This window comes from Oryza brachyantha, chromosome 2 (assembly GCF_000231095.2).
Source record: "Oryza brachyantha chromosome 2, ObraRS2, whole genome shotgun sequence".
Lineage (NCBI taxonomy): Eukaryota > Viridiplantae > Streptophyta > Magnoliopsida > Poales > Poaceae > Oryza > Oryza brachyantha.
This window is the reverse complement of record NC_023164.2, coordinates 13,451,341-13,476,726: the sequence shown is the minus strand read 5'-3', so window position 1 is coordinate 13,476,726 and position 25,386 is coordinate 13,451,341. Positions and strand designations below refer to the sequence as shown.

The following is a 25,386-nucleotide window of genomic DNA, read 5'->3' as shown; positions in this document are numbered from 1 at the left end:
CTGCAAGATAGCACAACATCTTGTATTTTTATTTTTGCTTATACTTATAAACTAGTAACATTTAAACTTTCAACTTTAAATTTAACGTTGTTTTTGAAGTTTTTGGTTGTAGCTTATTTTTCACATTTGGTTTTTAGATCGTTATATAAATATTTTTATTCATAAATTATTTTTCGTTTATAAATATGTCATTTAGTTTTTTTAAAAAAACCTAAAAGAGGAAACCATCTGATGAAACTCCACACAAAAGATGTCAGGTGAAAAATAGAGGCAGAAGCAGTACTCCACTATAGCTGAGCTGGCCTTGCTGAGCCTGAGACCAATAGCACCAATACCCAAGGCTCTTCAAGAAGAGCAGGAGAGTGTAGAGTGGAAGGGAAGGCGGCGGCCATGTCTCTCACGGGATGCCTCCCTCCACCCTGCAGCGCGGTCCGTGCTGCCCTGCCATCATCGCCTCCGCCATGCTCGACGGCGGCGGCGAGGAGAGCCGACGGAGGAGCCTCTCCGGTGGTGGCCATGGCGTCCACGGCAAAGTGAGCTCCGATTCCGCAAGTGAAAAAAAATCTGATCTGTTGCCGTTTCTTTTTCCTTTCTGGCTTCTGTTCTTCATCTGTCAGGGATTCTTTTTTGATCATTGCCGACTTGGTCATCCTTAGCTGGAGGGTTGATTCGCTGTTATATATCTTGCTCGCAGTCGCAGTTAGATCGCTGTATGTTCTTCATCTTCGATGTGGATTGGAGTTTGATCATTTGGCCATTCGGCGTGATTCTTCTTGAACTGCAATGAAAATCCTCTCTAAAATCAACTTAAATTTAAAGATTAAAAATCATATTTTGGCTTATAAGCATAAGTAGAAAGATAGGGGGCTTGCTTGTTTGGTTCTGCACTTCTGTCAGTTAGTTTGTTACAGTATTTCTAGGGTTAAGGACATTTGTTTGCAACATCCCTAAAGCATGAGGTCCTAGAAATACAGTGAAGTAATGCTTATTAATACTCCCTCCATTTCATAATATAAGACACAACCACCACTAACCCAAAGACCAAGAAAGAGTTATGACTACCTTACATGTATACATGTAACCGTTAAACGGTGTATTTTTTACAAACAAATTTTATAGGAAAGTTGTTTTAAAAACACATTAATCTATTTTATTTTTTTTAACAATTAATAATTAATTAATTATGTACTACTTTATTACTATGCCGGGGTAAGTTAAGGGTAAGTTAACGTACTAAGTGTAGTATCGTTTTTCCTGCCGGGTTAGAAGTATCGTCTAGAATAAGGTTTAGGAAGTAAGGAAAAGAAGCAGAGAGCTTGCTGTTGTGTAGTATCCTCCTGAGGAGCTGGTATTGTATTTCTCTTCTGAAATGAATGGCGCCTGCCTTAATTTAGTTTCACAGGCCGGGATAAGATGTTGCAGCACTTTGTTAAGGGTTATGGATGTTGCATCTCATGCTGTGCAACAGTGCAATAGGCTGATATACAACGTTGATATGCACTACCAAAACAAAGACAGGAAGTACACATGGAGTTAGATGTTCCTATTTTTGTATTTGTCATGCCAATTCAGGTGGTAAACTGACCAGTTCATCTTAAAAATAAAGAAGTTTTTTACTTCTGCAGAGAGTTTTCATTGCCAACTTGCAAGTAGGAATCTAATTTGCTTTACACAAAAACCAGCTTAACTACCCGGAAAAGATCATTTGCACCATGAACTTGTGTCATGGTGTTCAGTTCTGTATTAGCATCGGCTGTATGGTGAAAAATCACAGGGGGTGACCATTTGGGAAAAAAAATAAAACGGCGTATTTACAAACGAAAAAATTTATAAATAAAACTTTATATATATATATAAGATCAAAGACTAAAAACTAAATTGCTAAAAAAACTCTAAATTAACTCTAAATTGAAAGTTAAAATTTATATTTTAGCTTATAAACATGAATAAAAGTGAGGGTTTAAGATTTTTGAACAATAAAAACATTCATCAGTGAACCTCTGTGCTTTTGTGTGTGAAGAGTTGGAAGTCCCAGAGCGGGAGGAGCCAACAAGCGGTTCGCCCCTCGGCGCGAGGTGGCGGCGCAGGTGACCCACACGCTACCGCCGGAGAAGAAGGAGGTCTTCGAGTCGCTGGAGCCGTGGGCGGCGGACAGCGTGCTCCCGTTCCTCCGGCCGGTGGAGGAGTCGTGGCAGCCGCAGGACCACCTGCCGGACCCGTGCTCGGGGTCGTTCCACGACGAGGTGCGGGAGCTGAGGGAGCGCGCGGCGGAGCTCCCCGACGACTACCTCGTCTGCCTCGTCGGCGACATGGTCACCGAGGAGGCGCTGCCGACGTACCAGACGATGCTCAACACCCTGGACGGCGGGGTGCGCGACGAGACCGGCGCCGGCGCCAGCAGCTGGGCGGTCTGGACCAGGGCCTGGGCCGCCGAGGAGAACCGCCACGGCGACCTGATGAACAAGTACCTCTACCTCACTGGAAGGGTTGACATGAGGCAGATCGAGAAGACTATACACTACCTCATTGGCTCTGGCATGGTAAGCACTTGAAGTCTGCGTTCGAAATTTTTTTATTAAACCTTTTTAGCAATTAATTTTATTACTAAACCACCGGACAATTTTTTTCCTAAAACTAAACCTTTTTACCACGCCACCAGTGTTGGTAACGTCGCAAGACAACGTTGCCATGGTCGAACGTTGCCACGGTCGACGTGGTAGTCTCGTCACGCTAATATTGGTGGCCTGGCCAAAAGGTTTATATGATGCAAATTTTTTTCATTTATCCGTGTTCTTCGTGTAAGATTTTTTCATATTTTTTTTTAGTTTTTAAGCATACGTTTCTTGTACCGCTAAATGAGCATTTTTTTCAAAAAAGTTTTATACATGAGTTAGATTGTCTTGTCTTTCTAAAATAAATTTTTAATTTTGTATAACTAATTTATCAAAAAAATCATATAATCTTTTATCTTCCATCAAAATCTCCAAAATAATACAACTTTGTATTTATTGGTCTACGGTTGCGGAGTTATTTCCGTCTCAAAAAATAACTACTTAGTACACCCTCTTTACAAAACAGTTTCTAATTATCCAAGGTTATTTTCTCGACGGATGCAGTGCCTTTTTTTTGAAGTAATGCAGGTTGATACGAGAAATAGTGCTGATGGATTGAAACGTGAAAGTACGTGAACAAGTTAAATGAGAAAAATATTATGATTGGCTTAGATAAGGAGTTAGTTAGAGAAGGAGTTGTTTTCTGAAACAAATCTGAATATTAGAATTAGCACAAAGCGAATATATGGCATTCGACGAAGGTTTAGGTGTAAATTTGATGTGAATTTCAAATGTCACCATTTGCTCATTGTGTTCTAGCAAGCTCCCGCTTTGTTTTCAGTATTCTTCTATAAATTTCGTTTATTTTTTAAGTCCATTTTTAATTTTTCCTGATGCTTTAATTTGTTTTGGTCCCCTGACGAAGAGCCAAAGAAAAAACTGATTACCAACAATACAAGACAAGTACGGACACATAATATAGGAAATACGTATTATATGTCCATCTACATACAAAGGCCATAAAAATTCTGAGATAAACCTGGAACTGCAAATCTTACAAAATTTATATCACTTCCATTCCAAATTATAATTATTTCTAGTTTATTTAATAAATATCAAGGCTAGGTTAAAAAATTCCATTTCAACCATTTTAGTGGCTAGTGTTTTAATTTTAAATGGATTAGATTCTCTTCCTAAGCACATAATTAGTCTTAACTTATTAGTATGATTGGAATAATATTAACTACAGTTATAAGAATATTTATGTTACGGTGTAAAATTAGAATGATATAAATATTTATATTTTGTAACGGAGTACGAACTAAACAAGCCTAAAAAGATGGGTCCGTCTAATGATCAAATATTTAAAAATTTTAATTTCATTAATTAAATCTATTCACTGTCGTTGAATGATAATCTAAAGGCATAAATACAACTTAAAAAAGTCCCGTACATAAGCTCCCCTAGTTCCCTTACCTTGTGTGTGTTTGATGTAAGAAAAAAAATCAAATATTTTAACAATAGCAAAAGTAAAAAAAAATGGTTGTTGCGTGGTGCACAGGATCCAAGAACGGAGAACGACCCGTACATGGGGTACATCTACACGACGTTCCAGGAGCGCGCCACCTTCATCTCCCACGGCAACACGGCGCGCCACGCCAAGCGCCACGGCGACGTCGCCCTCGCCAGGATCTGCGGCACCGTCGCCGCCGACGAGAAGCGCCACGAGGCCGCCTACGCCCGCATCGTCGCCAAGCTCTTCGAGGTGGACCCGGACTACACCGTCCGGGCCTTCGCCGCCATGATGCGGAAGACGGTCGCCATGCCGGCGCACCTCATGCACGACGGCCGCGACGACCGCCTCTTCCACCACTTCAGCGCCGTGGCGCAGCGCCTCGGGGTGTACACCGCCGCCGACTACGCCGCCATCCTCGAGTTCCTGGTCGCCAGGTGGGACGTCGCCGGCCTCGCCTCCGGCCTGTCCGGCGAAGGGCGGCGCGCGCAGGACTTCGTCTGCAGCCTCGGCCCCAGGTTTAGGAGGCTGGAGGAGAGGGCGCAGGCGGCGGCGAAGCGAGCGCCGGCTGCTGCTCCGTTCAGCTGGATCCATGGCCGTCAGGTGCAGCTCTGACAGAATCGGCGATCAATAAGAGCAAGTATAATAGCAGACTATGTGAAGTAGAGAGAGTATGGGAGAGAGTGTAAGCAAACGGTTAGCTTGTAGTTAGTTTGGATACATGAACCAAGAAACTATGTGAGAGTGACATATGTGTCCTGCATTAATGATGAAGAGCTAGAAAAGACTATAAAAAGTCTTATAGTCAGCTTTGGCTATATTATTAGCCTTACTCTAACAGTAAACAAAAAAGCTTGTGTTTTTCCAAGAAAATCTGACAGCCCAGATGCTGAGAAGGATTGGTTGGAAAAGGAGCTATAGTAATTGTCATGTGATATCGAAAATGTGTATACTTTGTGAAAATGTGTATACTTTGTTCTTTCTTGAGAATGTTGAAATGTCCTTCGTATGTGTTGTAGATCACATAAATGATAGGCTAATTTAGAAAACAAATTCAGAATTCTGCTAGCCGACAGAAAGCAAAAAAACTGAACTCTTTGAACCCCATGAATCAAACAAAGAGTATGACATAATCTAGTACTCAACCAGCTTAAAAAAATATGTAAATAAGTAACCAGCGTTAATGAAAGCCATAATTAATCCAACATATTTCTAATCATCCTCCATATGATTCAGATTCTGTACATTGAAAGAGATAAATCCCATAGACATATATGTATACACACACTACTCTTTCAGGAATATAAAAGACTATCACCAAGTAGAAAACATGAGAATTAGACTACACAAACTAGCAGCACATATTCAGGATACCAAACAACACTTAGCTCACAGGTATCAAGGAATTAACATAGCAAAGGCTACCCAGACTAGACCATTTTTGCTGCCAGCAAAGTGAAGAACACAGAAGAAATATCTCACAGTTCAATATCGCCTCGCCTTTGCCGCGAGCTCCTAGCGTCTGTTCCCGGAGATACAACACCAACACCCGGCGTCCGTGGCAAGGCGAACGGCGAGCTGAGGCTTGGGAGATTGCAGCGAAGCAACCCCAAAGAGCACACTCTCGAGCAGAAGACTTACCAGTCTCTTGACCAGTGATTTACTTGGAGGAAATTGTTGAGCTACTGCTGTGAAAGTGGGAGACGTGCTCCTTTTATCCCCGCACGGCTCAACCATCCTTCACGAGAAATCAGCACCGATCCAACAAATCCGCGGATTGCTACCAATCAAAAACGGATCAAGGCTGCACCTCTCGTGCGCGTGGACGGCTCAATCTCCAAATTTTTCGCTTGGCGTTGAGATCGGGGAGGATCAGAGAGAGAGAGAGAGAGACGCGGAGAAGATGAACGAACTTAGGAGAACGATCCCCTTTTGCAGCCACGTTCTCCTCCTCCTTATCTCTTCATCTTCTTATGACACATGGGACCCACTCTCACATTAATTCATTATTTATTTTCCCAAATAAAAATTCTCAAAATTAGAATTTTCATCGTATTCCAACAGTATGTTCTTTCTTGATGAATTCTGAAGTTTCTTCATCATGCAGACAGTACTTATTTGTCATTCAGTCTAGCTTACAACTGGGAAATTCAATGAAGGGAGCCACTAGTGTCTAGTGAAATTCTTTTGAAAGCACTGGATATCACATAGGTAAATGAGAATGAAGATCCAGAATACAGGTAACACCATCAGTATTCAGTTTTCTTCATGAAAGGCTTTTACAGGATGATGATAAAACAACTCTCAAGACAAGATGGGAAAGGCAAACTGTAGAGGCTGATATACTACTAACATGTTACAGACCTGTATGCCTGTATGACATTCTATGTTTTCTATGCACCTACATTCAAGCAAAGGGGATCATTTTGTTCATGTAAAGCTCTTCAAATGATTCAAATGTGCCTTTGTACATCAACAAGAAACACAGAAGGGTAGTTCAGTGCAGAATGTTCAGCTCTTCATCTCTTCACAGTATGCAGCATGAGCAGGCCTGAGAGGGAAAAAGAGATCAGTGATTACATTTCATTCTAGTGTTTGTACTGAATTGTGCTGACAAATGCAGTTTGGCAATTCGATGTACCGATACAGTTTATCATTCTGAATGACCCAAAGATTGCTAAATAGGAGGAGTTAAGAGAAGATAACTAAAACTCAGGTTTCAATCTGCCAATTAGTACATAATAAAGCATTCAATATGTAAACTTGTTAGGACGACCATTTCATTTTGTAGATAATGGCAGCAAATAACTCCCGGCAAATTCGCATGTTCTGGAGTGTCAACACTAATTCATAGAACTTAGTAGGGGACAAATACATACAAGGATCAATGGACATACTAGAAATTTTAATACCATGGTTTTACATTTCAACTGCACTCTTATTTTTTTTTGTTCCCTCTGTCCCGAAATGAACCAAATTCAAGGGATGAATCTGGACACCTGGATGTTCAGATTCGTCCCCAGAAGTTGATTCTTTTTGGTATGGAGGGAGTATCATCCAGTATATCACGAAACAAATGCACCCAAAATTGCCAAGAAAATTGATCATAGTATCTCCTAACCTGCGCAAGAACTGTTGTTCAAAATAATGCCTGCCATATGTATTACGGAGAAGCAACACAAGAGGTGTTGTACACTTAGGGACAGCATCCAGATACCTGTTGCACTTGCACTTTACGTTCCTGTCTACTGCTGCAAGAAGACGGAGGTTGTTGCTCTTGCTTGACAAAAGAGCTCGGCGCCAGCTTATCACGCCTCACCCTGTTAAAAATGCCGGTGTACTTCTCTCCCGATTCCGCATTCGCGCCATCCCAATCACCAAATGGCGGCACAGTCGCCTCATCTGAAGCCTGAAAAATCTCAGAAGCAAAATGCAATGCACCTAATCAGAAGAAGAAAAAAAAAGCCTCTTAACAACAACACAATGTGGCATCATTTTCTGAAGGTGCAAAGTGAGCAAGAAAACTTGAGGAGAAAGAGGGTAACAGTACAGGTTCAGAGACTCTGCCTCCTTGCTTCAGCCTGCTCCTTCCTGGAGTCAGTGGGGCACGGCCCTCGGACGACGACGAACCCTTCCTGTCAGGAGTCTTCATCCCAGCTGACCTGTACCTGTGCCTTGGAGACGCAGCACCAGCAGCAGCAGCAGCAGCTTCTCTGTAAGGGCTTCTTGGTGAGCCACCATGGCCACTATGGTGTTGCGGTTGCAGCAGTGGATTCGCATGGCGCCTCGGCGCCACCATTTCACGGTGGAGAGGCGACCCGGCAGGCCGGGGGTGATCGGCCTCAGCAGAGACCTTCCTCTCGTGTGGCTGCTGGTGCCTCTGCCTCTGGCCCAGGCCGGCGTCAGGTTGAGAGGATGGATGCAGCGGCGACCGGAGAGGAGGAGGAGGAGGAGGCTCAGGGATCGGCGCCATCGTCGTCTCGTTCGGGTTGGAGTAGACGCCGGTCTTCTTGCTCCTCCGCAGGTTCTCGAACTTCTGCGTGTAGGGGGTGTCGCCGGCCATCGACCAGTTCCCGAACGCTGGAACTCCATGCTGCTGCTGCTTTTGGAGAAATGAATGGATTCTGTCAGTCAGTGGGTGTGTGTACTTTTGGTGAACGAACCAAAAACTGATGATGTTTTTTTTTTTTTGTTTTGTTTCTTGGAAAGATTGTAAGAAACAATCTTACAATCATGGTTGATGTATGCTGTCGATTGCAGAATGGAGATGTAAGGAAGGTGATCTTAACCAAATCATGGTTGATATATCAGATTAGCTTCAGATAGAATACAGTATATTACATGATTGTTAGCTGTATGTTGATAACTTTCTCCCTGAAGATTGGAAAATTTCTTGCAATAATGATCAGTATTTAGTACTAACAGTATAGGGTGCTCTAGAGTCTAGACCGGTGAGGAAACAAAATTCTGAAGAGAATTACTGAAACAACAACAGCAGCAACAACAAAAAGAAATGAGAACAATATGTTCTAGTGACTATTAATTATATCATTAAGATGCATGCTCAAACAGTGTCCTATGCCTTTCATCCATATGGATGCCAGCGAATTCTATACAAAAACAAAAAGTTCCAAGAACATGAAGCAATCCAGAACTACAGTTCCCAAACACCTGAAATTTCTGCCGTAGATTGATTAGTTAGGCTAAAAACTGCAAACGGTTGAATCTGAGTAAGATGCCTGGATGCTAGTTCCTCTCTAACTTCTTAACCATTAGTGGAGTGAGAAACATCAAGTATAATTAAATTGCATCATGCTGCAATCCAAAATCCTTAGTACCAGCTCCATGAGTATTCTAATTCGAGGAGCACAATCGGAAAACAATCAACTCACCGACATCAGCCACTTCAAGTTTGCTCCAAACACAGATCCAGTAGGAGAAAACTGCTGGAGGGTGCAGGATTTTCCTTCCAAGAACAGCTAACCACTCTCTCAATCAAAAAGAGTTACCAATACCAAATATAATAATAAGGAAAACAAAATTAAATTAAGGTATCTTTAATTTAGAAAATAACATAACAAGGCCCCCCTTTGAGCAAATTCAAGGAAAAGATGGACTGAAGAGAGTAACTTTCACTCGGATTCCTTCAGAGAACAAATCGATCCAAAGATTTCAAGAAACAAAGAACCCAACATCAGTTTCTTTCACACCTCACTACCTCAAAAAAGAGACAAAAAGAAGGTAAAATGAATTAACAAAAAGAATAGGCTCAAGTAAGACTAAAACTACAGCGAGAATTCTCACATAAAAGAAGGATGAAACTAAAGTTAGGGGATAAAACACAATGAAAACGCGCTGTGCCCTTGAGACCTAGACCTCCCAGCTCCAAGAACAAAAAGAACTCAAGTTTCTTCAGGAAAACACAAAACCACTCCCCCAACAAGACCCAACTCTCTCAAGAAAACGGCGCAAGTTTCTCACTGGATGGAACCAAAAAGGACCCAAAAACCACCTTAAAATCAATCAGAGAAGGCACATTTCCGGCAGCGCCCACAAGTGGTATATATACAAATGCGTTCAGAAGCTAGTAGAAGTGAGGTTCTGGGGAAGAAAAAGGAAGGGGAACGAGGAAAAGAATGCCGTTGACAATGGGACAGCGCCATTGTTTGAACTTTGAAGCACTCAAAGTCGTCCCCCTTCATTTTGTTTTGCCTTTTAAATTGAGTTTAGACGGAGCTAAAACCTTTGTTTTTGCTTAATTGTAATTGGTGCAAAATTGGTTGTGATTTATACTGCTTCCATCCCATAAAAAGTTTTTTTCTAGCTAGTAAACCTAGATAAGTACTTATCCAGATGTACGGCTAGAGTTAAAAGTTTTTCAAACATGCAAAAGAATTACGCATCAATATATTAGGAGCTAGAGTTAAAGTATGAGTGCCTGATTTGTTTTTTTAAGATGGTTGGCAGGCAGATTTTAGCTTAGAAAAATTAATTCGGAGACAAGTTCATTTGCATGAGAAGATTAGAAATTTAATGTCTTTGCATGCAGACGGCATACAGATCAGCTATGTCGTCATCCAGAAATTTAATTTCATGTTGATGTAACGATGATCGGTTTAGCTAGGGCTGATGAGCCATAGAAAAATAAATGAAACGATCAATGTGAGCAAAAAGATCTTTTATATGTCTATTCTTAGTGGCAATTAAAGCCAACACTACTACGATGTAAAACTTCCAAAATCAACCTAAAATTAATTTTCCAGAACCCAGCTGGATATCACTCCAATGGAACTTTTCCAAGGTAAAATTCATGAATATAACTAACCTTGCATTTTCATCCTCTTATGTTTTATATTTACTAGTTAAATACCCTTACTTTACTATGGAGAAATATAAATGATACTATACATTTTTTAAAAACTTGCTTTCTAACGTAAAAATAAAACTAATATATAAGACTATTTTAAAATGATATAGCTCCCACCGCCCTTCTTTTTTTGGAATAGTATGGATGCAGCACGAAAATGCTATTAATTGTGCTTTCGCCATGTATATTAACCATTCTAAGCGCTCCTTCCAAATATAGAAATTTTACAAGATTTTCGCAAGAAATTATCCAAGTCCTCGAAAATTCTCGTGAATTTTCTCCAAACGCCCTAAACAGTACTTAGACACATTTCCTTCTATAAATTAAGAATACATATTGTGAGACCACAACAGAAGTAATTTAATTGCTGTCTGTATGCAGTTGGGAGGATTCGTGCTAATTGACTTTACTAGCTAGCTCGTCCACTCGGATTAATTTAGCTCATCTTTATTTTCTACTCCACTTGCGACCTATAATATTGTAATTTTCGCTCTAACGTAACGAGACTTGATCTAAGTAGAGAGCAAAGAAAGAGACAGCACGTTACCTGAGCCTGCGGCATTCCAAATGCATTATGTGTTTTCTGGATTTCTCCTCTGACTTTGCTTGCTACAGTTTTTTTTTTTTGTTCTAAAACCTGTTTGCAGGCTGCATCGACCATTTGGGTTTTGTTTGCTTGTTTTGCTTAGAGACTGAAACTGTGGCTCACCTCCGAGTTTCGGTTGTACTACTTGTTGCTACTCCGAAATAACTTACACCATCCGTTTCGAAATATAAATATTTTTATGTTATTTTGACATAAACTAAGGAGATATCTAAAGATTGTCTTTTAGTTATTTTAGTGGTTAATTTTTAAATTTTGAATTGTTTAGATTCTCTTTATGAACATATGATTAACTCTATAGTAACTGGGGATTGATTAAATCATAAGTATTAATATAGAAATGCTTATATTTTGAGATAGAGTGAGTAACTTTTATCAAGATACTGCTTTGAATCAGTTGCAGGATGCATGGTGGATCGGTTAAAAGGAATAGAGTCGTCATGAGCATTAATTTCTTGAGTGTGATGATCTCTGCATGCTTGTTTCAATGGAATGAAGTGCAGGTGGTGTATTCTGAAGAAATGGAGGACTCTTCGACGTGGGTTACAATTGATAAAACCTGGAGAAAATTAACCCCTATATAATAGCGAAGTCAAGCTAATGCTAGAAATTCGTAAAGTCATATGCAAAATATTCAAACAATTTTCTCGAGAAAGAAGAATCTAAAATTGTGAAGTGAAACTTAGTTTATTATCTGACATCTTGGTATATATCTACAAGCTGAAATACAATCTTAGGGCTTCAAGAAAATGCTAAAAGGTTACTGTTTAGACGGAGTTTCCAATATATATGCATACCGGTGTCAAATAATATCAGAAAATATAAATTTATTTCGTACAACCCCATAAAAAATGTTTAACCTGATTAGTGATGCTTTGGCTGGGATGTTTGATAGTGCTAAAAAAGTTGGGATTATCACAAGCTTGGTTCCAAATATTTTAGGGGGGGGGGGGGGTGGGGGGGTTTGACCCCACTTAAAATAGGCAGATGATACTGTTATAATGATGTCTTTTATTGAGAAAGAAATTATGATTACAAAATTCCTCTTGTATTGCTTTGAAGAGTTGTTGGGCATGAAAGTTAATTATCATAAAAGTGAGGTTTTCGCCATAGGTTTGAATGAAGATAGAGAAAAAGTGGAGTGCATGCTCAATTGCACATGGGGCTCTTTTCCTATGAAATACTCAGGCTTAAAGATTAGCCCAGATAAGTTACTTTCAGTAGATTTAGAGTTTATTCCAGAAAAAATTGAGAAGAGATTGGACAATTGGCAAGCTCGTTTCCTTTGTTATAGGGGGAGAGCGATTAGATTAGAGGCTTGTCTGTCCTCTATTTCAACTTATGCAATGGGTTTTTATCTTCTCCCAGAAGGGATTCATAGGAAAATTGATTCAATTAGAGCTCGTTTCTATTGGGAAGGTACTGGGGATAAGAAAAAATTTCATATGGTCAAATGGGAGAACCTAGCTCTACCAAAAGATTTTGGTGGTTTGGGTTTTTTAGAAACAAGACTGAGAAATATTGCTTTCCTAGCTAAATGGATTGTTTTAGTAGAAAATGGAGGTGAAGATAATATCTGCGCTGAGTTATTAAGAACAAAATACTTATCCAGTGGGGGTATTTTCCAGGTCACAAAAAATGAGGGATCTCAGTTTTGGAAGAATCTTTTGAATATTAGAGACTGGGTTAAAATGGGTAGTAGTTGGCAGGTGGGTAATGGGAAGAATATTTTCTTCTGGAGAGATGTTTGGGCCAAGAGCTGCCTCTTAAAATTTATTTTCATTCTCTTTACAAAATCTGTAACCAACAAGATTGCTTAGTGAAAGACATTGCTGAGAGGGGGATTGATGGGCTAGCTTTCAGGAGAGCTTTCAATCAAATGGAGAGAGATAACTGGTTAGAGTTATGTGAGATAATCTCAAATATAGAGTTGAAGGAGGAGATGAGGGATGTTTTTCAATGGGAATTGGATGGTAAGAAGGGTTATACCTCTAAATCTTTGTACAATTTTCTATCTTTTAGAGGTATTATTGATAAGAATTTGAATATGATGTGGAAAGCACCTATACCTCTTAAAATTAAACATTTTCTATGGTTGGTGGCTAGAGAGAGGATTCAGGCAACAGCTATGCTGAAAAGCCAAAACTGGGAAGGAGGTTCAGAATTTTGTGTGTTATGTGGTGCAGTGGAATCGACTCATCATTTAATTTGAACTTGTCCTATTGTTAAATTCATTTGGAGTGTTTGTAGAGATGCTTTTGGCTGGATGATTGTTCCTATTAACCTAGAGATGTTGTTTCACCTAAGTTTAGATGGGTTTTCTCATTATCATTGTATGTCGACGTTGATGGTGATTGGAGCTTTTTGCTGGACAATTTGGTTAACTAGGAATGAGATGGTCTTTAGAGGAAAATTGGTTAATTCAACTTGTTTGTTGATTTACAGGGGCGCTTCCCTTTTGACTCAATGGAGCAAGCTTGCGAAAGTGGAAGAGGAGAAGAAGATGGAAGTCCTAAAGGAGAAGATTCTAACTTGTGTTCGATAACTTAGTCGTAGAGTGGGGGTTGGCTAGTTTTTGTGCTGTTTGGTTAGCTTGTAAGGGTGTTTACGGGTTGTGTTGCAGCTAGTTTTGATTGTTTCTGGCGCTGTTGGCTTGTTAACTGGTTTTGTTCAGTTTTTGTAAAGCTAGTATCCCCAGCAGACTCAAAACTCTATGTTGCTTTATAAAAGGCAGGGCTTTGGGCCTTTTCACTAAAAACCCCATAAAATGAAAATATGACCAACCTTTTCTATAAATTTTAAACTATTCTCAACTAAAAACCATTAGAAAAGTTATTCCCATATCAATATTGGACACTAACTAGTCGAGAACCTTAGTAGTTGGTAGTTAACCCGTGCATTTCACAGGCGTGCTACAATTATTGCGTAATTCGCATATGCAAACCTTGTTTTTAAATACATTGTAGCTGTGCAGCCCTATCGCAAGATGAATGGCTAGATTTTTTTCTTTTCACTATTTCTCTTCTTATTAGGATTTATTGTAACATAGGATTCTAAAATTACATGTATATGAAAAATACAGAACTATATCCTATAATCCTACGGAATCTTAAAACTAGATTTTTTAAGGCGTTGGATCTGATTTTATTATACTGCACCAGTAGACGGAAGTATATTTAGTAGAAATCCTATAATGGTAATTGAAACTAAAAAATATATAATTTTGTGATAAATTTATGTGTCATATATCATACTAAAATATATAAATTAATAAATATACCTTATCGAAGTTTTGAATAAAATATTTAATATACTTATAAAAATATCTAACCTTTACACTATTACTAGTAATTAGGTACCGTACCGGTGTCCGTAGAGAGAGAAAGGGGATATTGCATCGTACTTCTCAAAGTAAAAGAAAAGTATAGCATTTGAGCTTATTCTTATTTTTCCTAGGAAATTAAGGCATAGAAAGCCATTACATAGAAACTTTGACATTCTATTTCTTCATTTGTTCAAAAGGCTCCAAGAAAAACTCTCTAAATATTTCAGTTCTTCACAAATTCTATGAAATCCCCCTCAATCCAAAGGATTACATATATATCATGGAAAAATTTCTGTAGTACGTCACCAGTGTGTATTGGTGTAAATTTGGAATTAATAACAAGCACACGCTATAGTTAACATGGACCTATCAAACCAAAATGTTATAATTCAGTCGATGAGTACAAGATTTATTAAATTATGCTTTCAATTAACATGAAAATTTCCTTAGAGTGTCTAATTAGTGCATGGATATATTACGATAGTTTTTACCATCTGAAATGTCGAACGTACGATAAGAGATTTTATGTCATTCTTAATTAAGAATTTTAATTTATCGATCCTTTGTGGAAAAATTGCTTCAGATCTAAGGGGTTAGCTTACCATTTGTTACCATGGTAACCGTAGACTAGACTTACCGCTGGGTGTATATAGCGGTAAGGGTCAAATAATCTACGAAGTTAAAAAGAAATTAGAAAATTATATCTGATTTTTCATAGTTTACCGTCGTAACTGGTTTTACAATTGGAATGTCCAACCCAAATTGTAAGAAAACCTTTCCATATAAGTATATAACTATAGCCAACGAGAAGAGAATGCACTAATAGCTCAGATTTTGCTTTATCAAAAATCAACAGCAGAGGGAGTACCCTGTGTTTGAAATATAAGTTTTTTTTAGTATTTTCTCTTCAAATTTAATTTGACCCAGTGTTAGAGATATGGTCTGAAATATAATCTATAATATTTTTAAATTATATTATTAGTTTTCTAGTATGACTCATATTCCTTTTCTTTTAGTACTCGTATAGTTTTCTAATAAGACTTATATGCTTTTTCTATTAGAACTCTTAGATTTTTCCTTATATATATCTATTGTAAGCCGCAGCGATGACCCATTATATTCTCTTGTGTTGTAATCATTACCTTATAGTGGTTATTACCGGTTGACGTCCGTTATTTTCCCACAAGAGTTAGTTTTCATATTAAATCCATGTCTTTGGTCTGGTCAATTTTCCTAACACCAAGTTTATACAAAATATTTCTAACATCAAACAGATGTTAATTATAAAAACTATAGTTATTTATTGAAATTAATCAATTTGGCTTATAAATATTGCTATATTCTATATATAAACTTGGTCAAACAGAAAAAATAACTTAGATCAAAACCAAAATACCGTACATTCTTATATTTTTTTGAATTGGAGATATATAGTACTACGCACTACTCAATAAGAGAGAACGTGTAAGATGGTGCACCAGGTTAATTAGTCCATGCCCATGAACCCGCGAGGTCAGCTATGGGTCTAGTTGGTTAATTTAGAGCACATGGTTCATATGAGAAAATTGCATGCATTAGTTCATTTTCTCCTACTGACAGTGACACATGTCTGTCGCTTAAATTTTAGTCCAAGCTAGCCGCGAACTTAATTAACGGGAGTGTACTTCAGCGGTTGCATGCCGATTAATTAAGTATATATGCATATTTATATATATGCATGTGACTGAATAAGATGAAATTAACTCCACACGGCTATAGCTGTCAATCATACTGTATACTAGATAGATATCCCGTGCGTATACTAGATAGATATCCCGTGCTTTGTTGTGAGAGAACTGTATGATAATATAGTATATATGAATTCTAAAAAAATTCTTACCTGCTATACTATTTTCTTTCATGCATGTGTTTATATATTTTTATGCCTTTATCAATTATCCATAGATTATAAATGGTTGGATTATATGGTGTGTTTTTTGAGAAAGACATACAATTTACACTCTTGATGAATTATCCAAAGGCTAAAAACAATTGAGATAATATGAAGAGATGAAATTTACACTCTTGATATATCATCCTAAGGCTAAAAATAATTGTGATGATGTGCTTAATTGACACCCTTGATGTATCATCCTAATACTAAAAATAATTGAGATAATGTGCTTAATTGACATTCTTGATGTATCATTCTAAGACTAAAAACAATTAAGATGACATGGCTCTAAAAGAGAATTAACTTTTCGAAAGTAGGGATTTGTGTTTTTGGCGAAAGTAGAAAATCTGCCATCCTCCCTCCGTGGATTAATTCAACAGGCTGCAACGTCCTGTTAATTAATTACCGTATGCATGGCTGATGTTGACAAGAAGTAGACATGCTTATCCTGGAGTAGCGGTAGTACTTGTTTGGCTGTCTCTGTTCATTTGTTAGTCAGGAGAGGCAGCTCATACTGTGGCACAGCTCATTTAATTTAACCACCCATGGATGACACATTTTTTTCCATGCCTATATCTTTCCAAGAAAATTCTATACATGTTAGACGCACACAATTACGTATGCATATGATAGGGGTGTTTGTTTCCTTTAGCACACGTTCAAGAGATCTGGAAGCAGCCCAATATATGTGCATGACCCATATATATCAACCGGCACTCAGGGATGGCAATGACCCAGGTTAGACCGTTAGAGCATTTTCAGTAACTTATCTAAATCTAATTATCTATATATTTGTTTGGATAATTATCTAAAATAGTTTTATCCTCCATATCTCTTATTTGTACTCCAGAAGATCATCCATATATGACATCCTTCATATCTATTTGGAGCATAGAGAGATAACATTCAAATATGTAGTTTCTCTCTTTTAATATGGATGACATTAAAAAATAGAGGATGACATGAATGTTCCGTTGATGTTTGACAATATTTTTAGGATGGAGGATGAGATAAATATATGCTAAGGATACTCTTAAGCACGACACAGGTGGAGCAAATTCATGTTTTCCAATAGAGAGTTGGCGGATAAAACTCCGTTAGCATATCCATGTCTGATGTGCATGGATATGTCCAATGGGTACCTAGTGGTATCGCATACTCCTAAATAATATCTTAATAGATAATTTAATAGGGAGCAACATAATCAGTAAGTTATACTATTAATACCAAAAAATTAAAGAGCAACACAAACCATCAACAAGCTATCATAATTTTATAAAAGTCCAAGACTACAAATGGCCCAAAGAGGAAAGTATGAATGGTAGATGTGACAAGATTAACTACTACACGTATGCACCCACTTCTTTTCGCTTTCGCTTATTCTTAGAAGCCAAAATTTAAAATTTTATATTAAATTTAGAGTTGATTTTAGGCTTTTTCACCGAAGTTTATTTTTCAGCATTGACTTTTAGATCGCTAAGAATACGTATATAAAAGTTTTATTTATAAATTATTTATTGTTTACAAATATGTTATTTGGTTTTCCATCAAAATGCCAAATAATCACCCCATGCTTGATCTAGCATGGGTGGTACCATTAAATTCTCAGGTCTTGGACAAGCGTACCGCGGGATAAAAAATGCACCATACATAAGATCCTAAGTTTCTAAGATCTTATGTGTATGACTTCATGGAAGATTTCTAAGATCCTAAGTTTCGAAGACAAACTATTTATTTTACCCTTTATCACTATGGATTATATGAAAAGTGAAATGTTCTCTTCTCCTTGATTAGACTGTCTTATGATCCCTTACTTACGCTCAGTTGTAGTTGATATGATGTGTTATCTTTTAACTTGCATGTATGGAAATTAAATCTTATAATTGTCGTACGTAGTTTGTTTTATGGATCGAATTATGGTTACATAAAAAAATGTTTTTCCAAGTCGTCTCTCCCAATTATTTGATATCTTCATATGATCGGTTTGCAACGTAGATTAAAAGGTAATTAAATATTGCCAAACACGAGATATGTTAAAACAGTTGTACAGAAGAAAATAATCGTCATAATGCAGTAAAATACCAAACGGAGGCTAAAATATCATTTTAACCAGCTCCCTGCAGCAGGTGAAGGAGGTGATTTACAAATGTAAACGAAAAATAATTCATTAATAAAATTTTTATATAAGTATTTTTGTGACCTAAAACCAAAATTAAAAAATAAACTATGATTAAAAAACCTAAAATCAACTCTAAATCTAAAGTTGAAAATTTAAATTTTAACTTATAAATATAAGAAAAAAAAGACATGTGCAAAATTATTTGGGCGGTCGGACAAAAGAACAAAACCTTCCGAACGTGCTGGGACCTGTGATTCTTCCATTCATAACAGTCAAACATTGCACGTGAGAATTAATTAGTGTGTCGACGTACAACTTACGTACGTCCCTACTTTTCAGATATCTGCAGTAATCTGATAATGTGCACATCTGTCAACCCTCCCGATGACTCGTTATATAAATGACAGTCTTTCAAGCCGACTCTTCATAATTATAGACTTATTAATTCCCCGTTCACATTTCATCTGATCCGTGCCTCTTATTAGAGTCACCACACGGACAAAGCAGATTTTCTAATTGTCTTCTCGTTTTATGCGCCAAGAGTCGATGTTTTGCTGACTCTATGCAAAACAACCATTTTTCCCTCTCCTACCCTCTCTCTTCTACATCAGCGAGCATACAGCGATAGAGACAGCAATAAGAGCCTTTTGTAGGTGTTTATTGCATGACAATATATAAAAAAGAAACTAGATTAATAAAAAATATTTTATTGCATTAATGAAAAGTCCACATCTGACTCTACCTTTCACTTGACGCTACATTTATACGTATCATTTTAAAATAGACTCTTGTTGTTGACGTAGCTTGAGATTGAACCCATAATGGGCTCTACTATTGAACATGTCCAAAAACACACATAACCGAGATGAAACCATTGTCTTTTGGCTTATATTTATACTAATAAGCTAAAATCTAAAATTTAATACTGAAACTTAGAGTTATATACTTGAGATTTTTTTATCATAAGTTATTTTTCAGCTTTGATTTGATATCGATAAGAATACTGTATAAAAATTATACTTGTAAATTTCTTCTAATCATTAATAAGATATTTCGTTGTACTTAATTTCGGCCAATCAACGAGGCAACAAAGCACAAAAGCCTTCTGGTAAACGGTCACATCTCGAAGCTGGACCAAAATCTCCATGACACTAAGGTCTTGTTTAGTTTCTAAATTTTTTTTCAAAAACATCACATCAAATTTTTGGACACCTAAATAAAATATTAAATTAAATAAACAAAGAACTAATTGCACAGTTACGAAAGAAATCTTGAGACGAATCTTTTGAGCCTAATTAGTCCATGATTAGTCATAAGTGCTACAGTAACCAACATATGCTAATGATGGATTAATTAGGCTCAAAAGATTCGTCTCACGGTTTTCAGGCTAGCTGTGAAATTCGTTTTTTCATTCGTGTCCGAAAACCCTTTTCGACATCCGGTCAAACATTTAACGTGACACTTCTCCCAAAAATTTTCTCCATCTAAACATCCCCTAATTATGATGTATCTGCAAACTTTAAACGTGGGCAAAGCCAGCTAGCGGTTGATCTTCTCCATGAAACGTGGTCAATATATTGAGATCGAGTTGCATCCTGCACTTCTCAATCCAGGGGTCCACAGCTGGTGGTAGGGTAATAATCACGTGTGTCACCCGACTCACCCGTGCTCCCAAAAGTCCGGCTTGCACATGTCATTTTCCACCCCAACTTTTCGCTTTTGATTATATTTATAAGCTAAATTTAAATTTTTAATCTTAAATTTAAAATTTATTTTAGTGGTTTTTATTGTTGTTTATTTATTAGCCTTAGCTTTCAGATCGCTTTGAGCACATATATGAAAGTTTTATTTATAAATTATTTTTCGTTTGTAAATATATTGTTTGGCTTCTTCCTTCGAAGAGCCAAAAAAAAATGACCCAATTGTGCTATTGGGCTGCGTGCTCCCAAAACTCCAGCGCATGTCATTGTTGGTTTTACCGAGTTAGATGCACAAACCAGTTTAGTCAAAAGATTACGGTAACGAGGAAGAATGAATCAATTCAACTCAAAGCTTAATTGTACGGATGCATGTGGATGCGGAGGAACTATGGATAACTCGCTAATATTTATGTATCTACTTCAGTGGATTTTATACACTAGTAACTAATTAACTGTCTAGTTACATATTTATAGCTCTAGTGGACCTATGACCTAGCCAGCGAAAACGGTTCGGAGATTATAGACTAGTTTATGGAAATAGAAATTATCGGTCCGAATGTTTTTTGAAATTTATCGAAAATAGAAACGGATTTAGAAAAAATTTTCTCGAAAATGGAAATGGATACGGTAAGAGTTTCTGAAATTTTTCTCAAAATTTCTACAGGTCTATATACCATAAATCCAGAATATCATCCCAACTCACCTCAGCAAGTTAACCTTAAGTCTATTGTAATAACTTATATGATATACACTTTACTTTGTAATATAATATATACATTTATAATAATCTGTGAGATGTGTACTTTAATTTATAATAATTTATAAACTATAGCATTTATTTAGTATTGATACAATCATTAATAAAGTGATCTATTAACTTGGTGGTAATGATAAAAGGTGGTATGATTAGTTGCTAATGTTTGGAACTTTTGATCTATTGTTTTAGAAAAAATGGAAACTCAATTTGAGGGTTTTTATAGTGCGATAAATTTAAGTTACTGTATTCGCTCCGATTTGTATTCTTCCTGTTTTCATATTCGAAAATATTTGATTTTGTTTTCGTATCCAAAGTTCCTTTTCGATTCTGATTCCGGAATAGATATAAAAACAGAAACAATAAAAATGGTTTCCATTCGTTTCCAAGCCGTTTTCATCGCAGACCTGGGCAAAGACAAGTGAGGAGGGGCAGAGGTTAGATCCCTTGCACCAAAAAATGTTTTTATGTATACTTATGTAATTTATTCTATGATTAAGCTAAATAATAGTGTATTAGACTATCCTCAAATCTTTTATACTCCTTGTATCTAAATCTTGGCTGTGTCGCAGAGCCAAGCCAACCACACAAAAAGCTGCTCGTCCCATTTAAAAAAGACTTTATTTTTAGCTTATTTCATATATACCAATATGAAGCCATAAAAACTAAAATATTCTTCAGTTTTCAAACTTCAATATGATGGTTTCTTATTTTTCAAATCTCAGACCATATATCTCCTACTTTTACCAGCTTCAATATAATAATTACTAAAAACTTTTTATGGGACAAAGGACCAAAAATAAAGTCCTTTTGGATAGAGTGAACACATCATCGATGCAGTGTGGAAGGGTTTACTTATGCATCGAAATTTTTCTATATTGCCGGTGGATCCTTCTATATAGTGATTCAGAGAAACTCTTAAAATACGGTATCATTCTACTATTTGGCATCCTTCCCATTGTATATGCATTAATTGCCACAGTTTGACAACGAAGTGAAATACATCACCAATACATATTCAAGTTTCTGAATTCTGAGACGAATTCGTGTTCAAACCACACGTTTTGAATGGTGCAAAGTTTCGCTAATATTTATGCCGGTCGGGTCCGCGGTAAGTCACGCGTCAATCGGGGTAATTCGTACGTGTTAGAACAGTGATGAAACTAGAAGATATCGGAGTGCCCTAGCTAGAGTGCTAAACCCGAAGAAAATTTCAACGACAGGATCTCTGTTATGCATGACATATAGTATATACTATATACTATTCAAACCATACTTAGCAAATGTTATTTTTATTATAGATATGCTAACAGGCTATTTCGTCTGTTCCAAAAAATATATATATATATATATTTAGATACAATCTAGTAAACAAATGCACACTATTTTTTTCAAACTCATAATAACTCTTTTTTCAGACATGCTACATATACCAATATAAAAGTAAGAGGGTATAATAGAATATACTTTTTTCAAATCCTAATATAACTATATCTATCTTTGTCTAATTTTAATGTATTTATTTTATACTTTCATAAACCGTAATGCAATAATTATTTAAAAATAAACTTATTTTAGGATAAATAAAATTGAGAAAAAATATAATATTACTTTAGAATGAAATGAGTATATTTTAGTACGACTCAATATATGGGTAGCCAAATTAAGCAGGCTTAAAATGTTTGACCATGCCATCACATGTCACAACAAAACGAAAATAATGATGCAAATGCAGAGAAATTGTTTTTTTAGGCAATCAAATGCAGAAAATGACGGACTCAAGAATAGTTCAGGTCGATCGCAAAAAAAAAAAAGAATAGTTCAGGTCAACTAATTAGTAGTATGCAAATACAGCGTGCGAAATTTGGAAACCCTTTCATTCACAATTAATGTGGCATAAACAAGCAAATTTTAATTCGTTGTGTAAATATTTTGGAAGAAAATTTAATTTAAATATGGGTATCATCGTTTTGTCAGGAGAATCCTCTGAAACAGAATTTTACAAATTAAGCACCACCATTTGAATACCCTAACCCTTATATGTAGAGAGACATGGGTTATGGAGAGCCAAATTAAGATGGCTTCAAATATTGAGTGTACCTGCACCAATACACAATTTTTGCGGTGGCCTTCCCTGAGAGGTAGGAGTAGTTCTATATTTTCTCATCTGACATAGTGCATCGTAAGCCTCTTTATACTACCACATCTATCACATCCATTTTGATTTTGATAGTAGTACTTGTAAAATTGTTATGATTTTTCTACTTACGAGAAGCAGAACGAAAATTAACAGATGTTTTGCATGCACCTCACTTACTGTAACATATATAAAAGTTTTATTTATAAATTTTTTCGTTTACAAATATACATCACCCTATAGTTAGTAGCCGGAAATGTGATAGTTATTGCAAAGTGGACCATGTGTCCTGGGCACCATGAAGTCTCGACGTGTTTACAGTAGAATGAACGTGGAAATTGCGTGGAGTAAATCTTTACTTGTCCTTTCATCCCAAGAAATTGTCAAATGAAAAGTGACGGCAACGACGACAGCTCCGCGGGCATATTTATTTCAATTTGATCACCAAACCGATCAGCGGGTACTATATACCACCTGTTCCGTACGTATTTACCAGAATTTCAAACACCATCTTTTCACTTTTGCTACTTATCATAAGTCAAAATTTGAATTTTCAAACCATTTAAAGTTGATTTTAAGATTTTTTTCTCACCGATGCTTATTTTTCAGTCTTGGTTTTTAAATAGCCAAGAATACGTACATAAAAGTTTTATTTATAAAATACTGTTTGGTTTTTACCATGAAAAAAAAACCAAACCATCACCCTTTTGCTTCTCATGAGAAAATTTTCTCTTGATAACTGCCAACTCATGAGTGCGATGCAACGCCCTGCTGTACATCACGCTTCCACATGGTATTATTTTGCATATAGTTTAATAGTATATCCTCTTCGGTTTTTAATATACAATGTTATTGATTTTTAAACGCATGTTTGACTATACAACTGATTTTTTAAAAAAAAATTGTGTAATCCTAATTTATTTTATCATGATTTTATTTGTTAAAAATATATTTTATGCATAACTCATATTTTTGCATATTTACGTAAAATTTTTAATAAGACAAATGTTTCAAACGCAGGGAGGAATTCTTTCGGGCGTATTACTGTTTTTAACCGAGGGGGTGGATCGAAGTGGTGAAAAATTAACTGCTTAAGCTGGAAGGAATAAGGTATTCAATTACTATCTCAAACGGTCTATGTATCACATATGTTTTTTTGGGGTATTTGCACAAAGTTTTTAATAAGACAACTCCAACCGAGCCATTGCCACCACCAGGGATGTAAAGAAAAGCGGAAAGGTCCCGTGGTTGCGGCGAGCACGGTGGCCTGCCTGGAGGATGCCCCGCTACACCCACATAGGCTCATGCGTGGGCAGAGTGAGCCGTCCACCTATAGATGGCCAAATGGGCAGGCCGGGCCGGCACAGCCTAGGCACGGTCGGGCTTGTGCCGAAGTCTGTCAGGCCGGCACGGCCCGATCAATATGTCGGGTCATGCCGGGCCAGCCCACGGGCGGCACCGGTGGCCCAGAGACGGCCCAATACGACTCGGGCCGTGTGGGCCGGCCCGCAGGCATGATGACCCATCGTTCTTCTTCAAAAAATAAGTCCATAGTTCACACACTCCCCTCACTTCTTTGGACTCTATTTCCGCTCCCTCTTCTTTGGTTGTACTATATACGGCTAGACTAAGTCTATTTTACATACTTCTTTTTTTGGGATAGGCCTTATATAAATAAATTAAGTCTATTTAAGGTCCCTAATATTTTTTTAATGAACCGGGCCGTGCCAAGCCGACCCACCGTGCCGAGGGTGTGGCCCAGGCACGGCCCAACCATTGGGCCGGGCTGGCCTAGGCCTGACACCGACCGGGCCATGTCGTGCTTGGGCCGGGCCGCGAAGCCGTGCTTTGGGCCGGGCCATCGGGCCTCAGGCCTTATGGCCAACTATACGTCCACCGACACCAGAGGCGAAACCAAAAATTTACGATCATAGGGCTCAACAATGAAATATAAATACTTTAGATAAATTTTAACTAAATTAGTAATTTTTCAATGCATTTTTTTAGCCAGGCATTGAGCTCCAGCCCAAGTTACCCCACACCTGGTACCACCTCTGACCAACACCGTTCACGAGGCTGGTCGTGGCCTGCACAAGGAGAAGGGAATCGTCGTTGTGATTAGTCATGAGAGCAAGGCTAATAAGAGCAAGTATAATAGCAGGCTATAAGCCGGCTAAATGCTGATGTGGAGGAGAGAGAGGAGAGGCGAGTTATAAGCTTACAGCCAGCTCAGGCACAAAAACCAAGAAACTCTATAAAAGAAATATGTGAGCTCTGTATTAATGGTGAAGAGATAACTACATATAGGTTGGCTGTAAGAAGACTATAAAGAGCTTTATAACCAGCCTGTGGGCTATATTATTAGCATTGCTCTAATATAAC

At 37.4% G+C, this 25,386-nt stretch overlaps 2 protein-coding genes across 2 annotated transcripts; one reads left to right on the top strand and one right to left on the bottom strand.

Moving 5' to 3' along the window:
- Window positions 1–242: 242 nt before the first annotated feature.
- On the top strand, window positions 243–5,063 carry LOC102717962 (acyl-[acyl-carrier-protein] desaturase 3, chloroplastic-like). The gene is made up of 3 exons (XM_015833912.2): window positions 243–533; window positions 2,021–2,540; window positions 4,114–5,063. Exons 1-3 carry the CDS (start codon window positions 391–393, stop codon window positions 4,678–4,680), a joined length of 1,230 nt encoding a protein of 409 aa, XP_015689398.2. The 5' UTR covers window positions 243–390; the 3' UTR covers window positions 4,681–5,063.
- A 1,167-nt stretch (window positions 5,064–6,230) lies between these two features.
- LOC102712050 (RPM1-interacting protein 4-like) lies at window positions 6,231–9,618 on the bottom strand. Its single transcript, XM_015833513.2, has 4 exons — window positions 8,958–9,618; window positions 7,616–8,164; window positions 7,283–7,474; window positions 6,231–6,616 (listed from the first exon to the last, which is right to left on the bottom strand). The coding sequence occupies exons 1-4, from the start codon at window positions 8,961–8,963 to the stop codon at window positions 6,593–6,595; spliced, it is 771 nt and encodes a 256-aa protein (XP_015688999.1). The 5' UTR covers window positions 8,964–9,618; the 3' UTR covers window positions 6,231–6,592.
- Between the last annotated feature and the right edge of the window lie 15,768 nt (window positions 9,619–25,386).

Bases quoted from the DNA above. Each gene is read 5' to 3' on its own strand.
- LOC102712050 (XM_015833513.2), bottom strand. The intron at 7,475-7,615 runs GTACTGTTACCC...GAGATTTTTCAG, and splicing joins GAGGCAGAGTCTCTGAACCT to GCTTCAGATGAGGCGACTGT. The intron at 6,617-7,282 runs GTATCTGGATGC...TTTCCCTCTCAG, and splicing joins GTAAAGTGCAAGTGCAACAG to GCCTGCTCATGCTGCATACT.
- LOC102717962 (XM_015833912.2), top strand. From the start codon at position 391: ATGTCTCTCACGGGATGCCTCCCTCCACCCTGCAGCGCGGTCCGTGCT. The intron at 534-2,020 runs GTGAGCTCCGAT...TTGTGTGTGAAG, and splicing joins GCCATGGCGTCCACGGCAAA to AGTTGGAAGTCCCAGAGCGG. The intron at 2,541-4,113 runs GTAAGCACTTGA...CGTGGTGCACAG, and splicing joins ACCTCATTGGCTCTGGCATG to GATCCAAGAACGGAGAACGA.